This window comes from Bufo gargarizans, chromosome 6, assembly GCF_014858855.1.
Source record: "Bufo gargarizans isolate SCDJY-AF-19 chromosome 6, ASM1485885v1, whole genome shotgun sequence".
Taxonomy (NCBI): Eukaryota; Metazoa; Chordata; class Amphibia; order Anura; family Bufonidae; genus Bufo; species Bufo gargarizans.
Genome location: NC_058085.1, coordinates 364,522,624 through 364,532,867, shown reverse-complemented (window position 1 = coordinate 364,532,867; position 10,244 = coordinate 364,522,624). Strand labels below are relative to the sequence as shown.

Genomic DNA, 10,244 nt, shown 5'->3' with positions numbered 1-10,244 from the left:
GAGGAAGGGTCTTAGTGACACAAAGTTCCTCGAAAGGTGTCAAAGGTCTGTGGAGAGCAAGGGAAGACTTGTTGGATATATAGAAAGACTTCAGTTGATGGCATTCAAAAGACATTTTGGGAGATTGCAGAGATTCTGGAACCAGGCTCTCATACATCAACAAACAGGCTCCACCCAGCGTCTCCCAAATGGGATTTGGTTTGCTGCCACTAAGTGTAAGAATGGAGGGGGAGGACAGGGCCGGAATGAAATCAAAATTAACTAGGACAGGAGTCAAGGGTCCCTTGTGAAAAGTGGGGAGAAGTGCAGATAAAGCTTGCATATTTGTGCCAAGTGTTTGGCGACAAATGGAAGAGTGTCTGCACAAGATGGTAAATTTGGCGAGATAAACGGGAAACAAGGCGCTCATAGGGTAGTAATTTTTGGTAGATAGTGTTAGATAGAGTACTGTATCAGTAATTGCACTCACCTTCTGGTGTTTGTGCTTGTGTCAGCACAACACTTGCAAAGGCGGGGGGGGGGGGAGTAAAAATTCGATCCAGATGAGGTATGCTGCTGGTATCTTTCTCAATCGGAGTGATATAGAATGCTGTAAAAGGGCCTCCACTATCACCCCCCATGTGCCTCCCCCCCCCCCCCACCACCCACATATACCATCACATCTTTTTGACTATTGTACATGTGTATGTATGTATTTGTGTATCTATATGTATAAGTTAGCTTCCTATTCCGCATGCGGGTGTGTGTGTGTGTGTATATATATGACTCATCACCACCCAAGGGACCACTGACGGCATACCAGGCCCACTGTCATCTTTCAAGTAAAAGTACACTTGTGGTTAGCCCAATCGCAACTGGAGCAGTGATACAACCAATCAATTATGAACCCTCTGACAGTTGCACCCATATTCATATTTATATCTACATTTATATTCATTTTTATTTTTTAATCATAATATTATACTAGTCCATCTGTTCTCTCTGTACCTAGGCCACTGCTTCAACCACAGCTTCCCCTTGCACTTTTAATTTTTTACCGTATATTTTATACCGCAAATTTTAATCCCACATCTATTTGATCTATTATCATTATGATCTGCTATTATTGTTATATACATATCTATATATCTATATATATATATATATATATATATTGTTTTATCCTTATGTATTATCCCCTGATACCATCACTTCACATACTACTGTTTCTTTTAGACTTGATAAAGGAGTATTTTTACTCCGAAACGCGTTGTCACCTGAACAAATAAATATTTCTAAAAAGACGACATTCGCTATTGTGGTTTTGCGCCAAAAGGTATCACAGTGTGTACAAGCTAGTACACAGCCCTTTTACTGCACAAGATGGTGTCCAAGCCGAGGTACGGATCCATTTTTTTTGCAGCTCTCAGAGAGAGAGCAGTGTCATTGCTGTGCTCTGTGCTTTGCTGAGTCAGTTACATTACATAGTTAGCGCATATATATATTACAGATAGTCAGTGTAGGTTATATAGTGATATAGTGTAGCTGATAGGTTCCAGTGCAGGGTGTTAGGTAGTGTGATAGGAATTACTGTAAAGTGCATTTTCTCCAGTCTCAGGAAACTTCTAGCACCTTGAAAAATGTAGCAACAGTGACCTACGCCTGTATTGCGTGCGCAATACACACATAATACATTGCCGATTTTCGCAATCAAGAAAATAATGACTGGAGATCACAAATTCTAGAATTTGAAAATGTATTGCAAATATTAGGCCAAAAATTAGCAAAATATCGCAAAAAAGAATATTGCCTATGCTGCTCATCACTATAAGTTAATTTTGTAATTGGAATAGCAACTGAACTCTTGGAGTATCGAAATGAGTGCTGGATGGGACTGTCGTGGCTGGGAGATATAAACCAAAAGATCATCGGCGAAAGCCGAGCATTTAAGATGGAGACCTGCATGGCTGAAGCCCTGCATGACCTCATGTTGGCGTATAGCCACAAGGAGATGTTCTATCGTGAGGACATACAGCAGAGGAGATAAAGTACAGCCTTGTCTGGTACCATTGCAAATAGTAAAGGGGTCCGATAAAGATCCATTAACCCGTATCTGAGCTCAGGGAAAGTGATACAATGCCTGTATTCTACTGAGCATATTGTGCCACATCTCAAGGTGTTTCAGGGTGGCCCAAACGAATCCCCAGTCCACCCGGTCAAAAGCCTTCTCGGCATCTAGAGACAGTAACATGAGAGGTATGCGTTGTTTTTTGGCATGGTGGATAACCGAGAACGTTTTCCATGTATTGTCACGAGTCATCTGATCCGGGTGAACCAGGGAACCCAGGAGACACCCCAAACCGCATGCCAGGACTTTGGCGTATATATTAGCATCAACATTGATAAGAGATATTGGTCTATAACTAGAGCATAGTTGAGGATCTTTTCCCTCCTTGTAAATCACTACCACATGTGCATGTAGGAAGGAGGAAATTCTGAGTGGTTGAAACACTATTAAAGGTGTCTAGTAGTGTTGGTCGAGCACCAAAGTTCTCTGGTGCTCGAGTAGAACACTTCCCGATGCTCGGGTGCTCTACAGAGCACCCAAGCACAATGGAAGTCAATGGGAGAACCCGAGCATTAAACCAGGCACCCCCTGCTCTGAAGAGGGTAGGGTGTCGGGACTCTAGTTCGGCTTAAGAGTCTATAGCTCCATATTTAGCTATGTCCATATATGGAGTCAGTCCTTGGGCACACTCGGTGTATTTAAATCTAATTTAGCCTCTATTTCTGAAAAGTTTCTGGCGGGATTCGAACTCACAACCTTCTACATTACAGCCAAGAATCTTATCCTGCATGGCCAGTTAGTAAAAAAAAATTAGACTTATGAGCTGTATAGGAAGACTTACTACTACTCGTTTTTTTTATTTTTTTTAAGTAACTGGCCATGCAGCTCTATTGTGTAGTGGTTAACATTCTTGGCTGTAATGTAGAAGGTTGTGAGTTTGAATACCGCCAGAAAGTTTTCAGAAATAGAGGCTAAATTAGATTTAAATACGCTGACTCGAGCACCGCCATGTGCCGAGCATAGCGATGCTCGAGCCGAACTAGTGTTCGGCCGAGCATGCTCGCCCAACACTAAGCAGGTTGTATTATTTTGTAAAACTTGGCTGTATAGCCGTCTGGGCCTGGGGTCTTATCTTCCAGAAGAGAAGAAATCACAGATTCTAGCTCTTTCAAAGTAATTGGAGTCTCTAGGGAGGCTATCTGTTCTTTCGATAGAGTAGGTAAAGCTGTATGGGAGAGGTAGTGTTGGAGCGAGCTAGGGGTGTTATCTAGGTCAGGCGTATGATTGGGTGGAGGTAGGTTGTAAAGGGATGTATAATATGAGTGAAAGGAGGAAAGAATATCCTCTGTGTGATATGCCAGGGTACCTAATAGCTGATGTATAGTCGGTATAAACGTAGAAGCTCTCTTATCACGTAGGGCTCGTGCTAGTAAGCGGCTCGATTTATTGCCCCTTTCATAAAAGGCCCTGGCACAAATCTGCTTGTATCTCTTGGTTTTACTATCTGGTAAGGATCTGATATGTAGAGTCCTTAAGTGAGTGTTTATGGGTGACCTCTAGTGAGTTAAGCTTAGTCAAGAGAGTGTGTAATCAATGAGCAGCTTCCCTTTTCAGGCGGGCTCTATGTTTGATGAGGACTCCTCTGGTCACACACTTCAAGGTCTCCCATCTCAAGGGAGGGGATGTGGGGTCTGAGCTATGATCAGTTAGGAATTGTTTGCCTTAAATTTGTCAGACAGAGGGAGTCTAACAGAATGGATTAATTGAGTCGCCAGGAGAAAGCCTTTGTGGGGGTTAGGGGACCCGGATGGTGGGATGGAGCAAAATACAGGGGCATGGTCAGAGTGTAATATGGAACCAATGGAAGACTTTTGGACCAACGGAAAGAGGTTATGTTGCAAGAAAATATAGTCAATGTGGCTGTAGCTATTATGACGTTGCAATCGCCAGATATCTAAAAGCTGCGAGTTATGGAGTTGTTTGCGAAGTGTGTTAATGCAACTGAAGGCTATTGAGGTGCGACCTGTGGACGAGTCAAGAGAAGGGTGGATGGCAATATTAAAATCACCACACAGTATCCGGAAACTCTTCACAAACTGTGAGAGCTTATCCAGTGTTCTGATAAGAAAGGTTGTCTGGTTATGATTAGGGGCATACACAACAGGCGGTGTGGTGTAGATTTGATGGTAAATCTTACAATTGATAAAAAAAAAATCGGGCATCAGGGTCTGCGTAGGTGTCTATTATATTGGGTGCTATGGATTTATGGAACAAAATAGAGACACCCTTAGTTTTGTTTAAAGTGTTGCTGCTATGGTACCAGACAGGGTAGTATCTGTTTTTCGATGGTGGCATTTTGTGTAGTTGAAAGTGGTTCTCCTGTAAACACAATATTTTTACCTTCTGTTTGTGCAGATCGTAAAGCATGCGGAATCTTTTCTCGGGAACATTAAATCCCTTAACATTAAGGGAAGCCAACACAATATCATACCTCCCAACTGTTTGGACAGTCTATGAGGGACACATATGGTTCATTGTATGAAAGATCCGTTTTTCCTGCATATTCTATACACTTCAATAGTTTTCTATTACGAAATAGCGCAAAAATGATCTAAATATAGAAATCTAATCTAATTCTAAAATCCCAACTACATCAAATAATGAAATAATATACAAGACAGGCTCAAATATACAGAGAGGAACCAGACAAACACTTTCAGGGTCAATATTGTAAACAGAGCTTAGCCCCGCCCAGGCCATTGATACTAGTCGTGACGTCACTGGGCTTGCGGTAAACAGCGAGAAGGCCACTGCGCTACTGCCAACTGCTGCCTCCTCAAACAGCTGATCGGCGGGGGTCCCGGGTGTCGGACCCACGCCGATCAGGTGCTGATGATCTATCCAGAGGATAGATCATTAGTTTAAAAAAACTGCAGAACCCCTTTAAAGGAAAGAGGGGAGAACAAGCTAGATGGCAGATCAAGAGCTACTAGGCATCTCAATAGGCTTCTGAAGGAACAGATCGTTCTTCTGGATCCCAGTCCTCTCATCTTCCAAAGTGCTGACGTTGGCAACAGGGGGTGGAGCCGGCAAGTCCTGCAGGAAAGTGTCCCAGTCTGGAAGAGTCACAGGCGGGAGGTTTAGGTTCTGAAGAAACCCGGGTAGATCCGACAGGGCCTTGAGAGAGGCTGTTTTGTCATCCTTACGAGAGTGTAGGGTAAATGGGAACCCCCATCTATAGGGTATCTCATGGGCTTGCAGAACTTACAGAAGCGGTTTCAAGCAAGCTCTCTGTCTCAAAGTCCATCTGGACAAATCCAGAAAGGGGTGTATCTGGGTTTTTTCAAAAGAAATATCCGGGGTATTCAGAGCCTTAGACATTATTTCTTCCTTGAGAGCACAGACGTGTATGCGGCATATGACATCACAGGGTTTAGCAGGGTCTTGGCTTTTGGCCCGCAGCGCCCTGTGCACTCTATCAATCTCAATGTGGGTAGTAGTAGGCCTATCCAGTAGTTGAAAATGTGTAAAAGAGTTGGCATTAAGTCCACCGGACATATAGTTTCCGAGAGGCCTCTGATACGGATGTTGTTCCTCCGGTTTCTGTTTTCAAGATCGTCCAGCTGGTCAGCAAGGAGCAGGTGTTGCTGCTTAGAGGTCATAGCCGAGTTGCGAAGTTCTTGAAGAGAATGTGAAACCGTCTCTTTAAACGATTCCAGTGCTGCAACCTTCTCCTGGAGAGTAGATATATCAGAGTGTATAGGTTGCAAATCAAGGGTCCATGCCTGTCTAAGGTCCGCGGCCAGGGCAGACATGTCATGCTTACTGGGAAGCAGGGCCAATAGGGCTTTTAATTCCAGATGACCATCTAGTAGTTTTACTGCTTCCTCAGGAGGTGGGAGAACCGGACTGGGAACTGGTCCCGTGAAAGGATTAAAGGTGAGCGGTTCACCACAGCCAGTATGAGGAAACATGGAGCGGTCAGGGTCATGGGGTCTGGCAGGGTCCGAGACCCGAGCGGGAGAGGAGGTGGCGGCCCTTTTTGAGGTGGCAATAGTCCTGTCTTCAGGCTGTGCCAAATGGGCCCTTTTAGGTGGTGGATCTGTGCCTGCTGTTTCAGAGCCTAGGGGCTCCACATGGCTAGGAGCAGGTGAAGAGGTACCTGAGGCATGATCCCCCGTGGCATCCCAGGATATCTCTGGCGTTGCCGGTGAGTAATCGACGTAGGCCCCAGAAACGTAGTCGTGACAGTGGATTGTGTCTGTCTCCCATCCGAGCCAGGTGACCAGGGGCTGGGGTCTTTCTGCAGCTCCCTCAATGGGTCTGGGCCCGGAGGGTCCAGTGGTGAGATTGGTGGTGGCAGCACTTTTGTCTCGGGTGTCCTGGGTGCCTGAGGAAGATGGCAAGATGGCGGAGCCTCACTTCGCGGCGGCAGGTCAGAGTCCTCTGGGGGTTCAGCAATCAGTGAGAAAAACTCCAAAATCGGCCGAGAAGACGGCTGGGTGGTTGGTGGTTTCTTTGGGGCCTTCTTTTGCCTTGATTTGCCCATATTTGTAGTGTTTCTCCCCTCTAATACAAGCTCCTCAGGCAGAGCTCTCTCTCAGTGCGTTCGGCAGCCAGCGCGTCAAGCCACGCCCCCCTTGGGTGTGTATTTTTTATCTCTTTTTGTTTATTTTTTTGGGAGATGTATTGACCAAAAACATTGAATTGGCCATTTAGATAAAAAAAAATTATGTTACGCGTATTTAGGATAAATATATTTATATTATATTAGTACAGGCTTTTTGAGATGCGGCAATATCTGTGATCTTTAATTGTTTATTGTTTATTTTTAAAATGAGAAAGTAGAATGATTTGAATTGTTACAATTTTGTTTTGTGTTTCAAACTTTTTTTAACATTTATTTTTAGTTTCCTTAGTGGAATCGAACATGTGATCATCTGATTGCTGATCCCATAGACTGCAATGACTTGATAAAGGCAAGGCTTGATAGAAATTTCACTATGGCAGGCCTAAGGGTCTTCAGAAGGCCACTGGCTGCCATAGAAACTGAACATTTCCATTGATCTCATTGCAGTGGAGCTGATTGGTCACCGGGAGTCTAGTGCTCCTAGTAACTGACCACTCAGATACAATGGTCACAATTGCTGCCCAGTGCAGGCTCTCTCGGCAGGCATGGTATCTGCTCAGACCCTGTGAAAAGAGTTACCTACAAAGAACATCTCTCACTCTGGAGGACCTGGCATGTCCAGACATTGACTGTACAGCCTATTGATTTAAATGGGAACTGTGCAATGCCTCATTTCCCCTGTGGGGGTGCTGTAGGGAACACTTGCTGCCTGATTTGGTGACAGATTACAGCACTAGAGTTCCCAACAGCAGGACAGCCTATGAACAGCTATCTAACCAAAGTGGACAACCCCTTTAAGATCATGAGAAACATTTGTCAACATTTTTTGGACTATAATGACAACAGAGCTGTTAAGTCACTCTTGATATAACTCACGGCGATCCATACCTAAATTCGCTCTTGTCTATTCACTTGTGCGTATTGACATGTTTTCTTACTAAGCAAATCTTTTCCCACATATCTGATGGAAAATCGCTGCCGCTCCTGGTAGTTAATGTCATGGTCCCCACAGGAGAGAAGAGCAGCAGGAGGTCTCATAACGTTTGACAGGTTAGAAGACAGAAAGAGACAATGAGGACGAGAGGGATAAAGACAGAGCTGGGAGGAGGAAGGCCCATAAGAGAGGATCCTGTCTGTCTCTGGCTGGGGGGTCCTAGATTCTCAATGGGGCACATTGACTGATTGTCTCGTTGACATTTTCCCTCTTCTTTCAAGTGCTGACTTTGACATTCATTAGACAGGCTAAGTGTCTGGCCGTCAGCACCAGGTAGGTGGTCTCTCTGAGTCTAGCAGTCTCTTCATTTGCTCTTGGACAGGCAGGATCACTTCATAGCTCACGAGGCTGCGAAGAGGCAGACATTCTGGAGGGGTTCCGGATGTTCTCTCGCAAAAGGAGCTTCACATTTGGTGCGTATGGAGGGTGAGTAGCTGCCAGCTGTCTCTTAGATCAAGTGTGTGAACTGTCTCATTCTTCTGTTCAATTCCAGTATTTTAGTCGTACTCGAGTTGTGTCTCAATAGTCTGCTCCTTATTTCACTCTTGCGTTGACCTCCTCTATTTTTGATAATTTTTTTCCCTCACAGTGAGTTAAAATATCTTTTTTTTTCACCAGAAATCATCAGTCTGTGATCAGAAATGTCCCCCAGGATCTTGACCCAACTTTTTATTGATTGTTTTTTTAATAGTTTTTTTCTCGATTCAGGATTTTATGGAGTATTGCTGTTCATTCCTGAAAGGACTTCTTATATTATATACTATGATTGATGACGACATCTCTTACTATTTTTCAGAAAGTCAGAAGACCCTGATGTGTGCATTCCAGATATCCCCAGCAGACAACTAGAAGAGATGTCTCACCCTCCAACCTCCCGCAACAAGGTCAGAAGGTCTCTTTTTTTGTAATGTCTGAATTTATTGTGTAGATTGTGGTACTCATGATAACAGGTGGTGGAGAATGGTGGATCTCTCTGCTAGCAGTGGATGAGATCAGAGATGATGTGGGCAGAGTCCCATCATAGGCCCAAATACAATAGTAGTGGTGCCATAAAACTACAATAATGCCAGGTGCCATATTTTCTTTGCCAAGTGTCATGCCAGTTTATGGTTAAGGTGAGACAATTCTGCCTGCTATAGACATCGTTCACTGGTGGTAAATACCATATTTTAATTTTTATAAAGGGCAGTCAATGGTGTAGCTATAGGGGCACAGAGGTACCAGTCCAGTCTAGGACCTGGTGCCTAAGGGAGCTCAAAGGCCACATGAGAACCACTGCTAGGAATGGAATATGGTAGGTGGGACCCTTGGTACAGATTGTGATCCTGGACCTCTGTGTACAGTTCTATAGACCTTATAAAACACCAAAAAATGCCCTGGTACTACCCAGTCCCTCGAGGTAGGTGGAAAATACTGTAACCTCTACCAGGTGGTTGTTTCCATATATCCCCGTGGTGTACATTTATGTATTTCATCATGATTGTGTTACTGATGGTATCTGATAGACATAGGTCTGGACTAAGGAGAAATTGGCCTAAGGTCCCCACCGAAACCACATCTCCACCATGCATGTCCCACTCTACATTTCACTCTAGTGAGCCTCAAGGTAGTGGCGGTGCTATTGTTTAGGCTCCTTATGCTGGCATTATTGTGGTACTGTACAGCACTGCCCACGAGCACTGTATGGTACAGGTATGTAGACACTTTATGGTCCTACGTGAACTCTGTATGAATGTATAGGAAAGTATGATAGACACTGTCCAGCAAAGAAAAGATGGAGGTTAAAAAATTAATTCTCTGGTCTCCATTTGCCCTGTTGAAGTGAAAGTACCCATCGGGTATAGAATTAAATAGCGTTTTATATCCCTCTACGGAAAGCCTAGAGGAGGACCACGACGCAGTGTGAACCCTGCCTAAATGTTTGTGTGATATTACTCTTCATTTCCTTCATCTAAAAAAAAAAAATCACAAACGTGGTCCACCAGACTTTTACTTCACCCCAGTAAATATAGTTTCATCACTCTATTGGTCAGTATCATATATGTGGGCCTGTCAGGGTCATATATAGTGATTAGCACCAGGTCTCTATGGTGTTTACATGTCAATACTAGAGCTGTAAGTAACATCTAATGCAATGAATTAAAGGTGCCCTAGATGAATATTTAGGGTGCACACCTAAAACCTTGTCTTCATGACTTAAAGGGGTATTCCCTTTATTCTGGGTCGTTTATGGCACATTGATAGGATATGCCATAAATGTCCATTAGGTGCGGATTCCACTTCTGGGACCTGCTTCTATCTCAAGAATGGGACCTCAAAATGAATGCAGGGCAAGCTGTGCATGCACGGCCAACCTCCATTCACCACTATGAAACTTCTGAAAATAGTTGCGCGGGTGGCTTAGCTATATTCAGAATAGAGAAGTGGCTGCACATGTACAGCTTGCTCTCCATTCACTGCTATGGCACTTACTATTTTTTTAAGAAATCCCATAGCAGTGAAGGATGCTGCGCATGCACAGTGTGCTCCCAGTTCACTTCTTAAGATACGAGAAGGTCCCAGAGATGGAAACT

The 10,244-nt window shown here is 44.1% G+C and overlaps 1 protein-coding gene across 1 annotated transcript in view; it reads left to right on the top strand.

Annotated features, from left to right (window-relative positions):
- The first annotated feature begins 6,364 nt into the window (after positions 1-6,364).
- LOC122942230 (rap1 GTPase-activating protein 1-like) overlaps positions 6,365-10,244 on the top strand; it is a 53,830-nt gene continuing 49,950 nt past the window's right edge. Inside the window, exons 1-3 of the mRNA XM_044299733.1 lie at positions 6,365-6,482; positions 7,893-7,944; positions 8,468-8,555. Of these exons, the coding sequence (XP_044155668.1) occupies positions 6,365-6,482; positions 7,893-7,944; positions 8,468-8,555 (258 nt within the window). The remainder of the gene's footprint in view (positions 6,483-7,892; positions 7,945-8,467; positions 8,556-10,244) is intronic.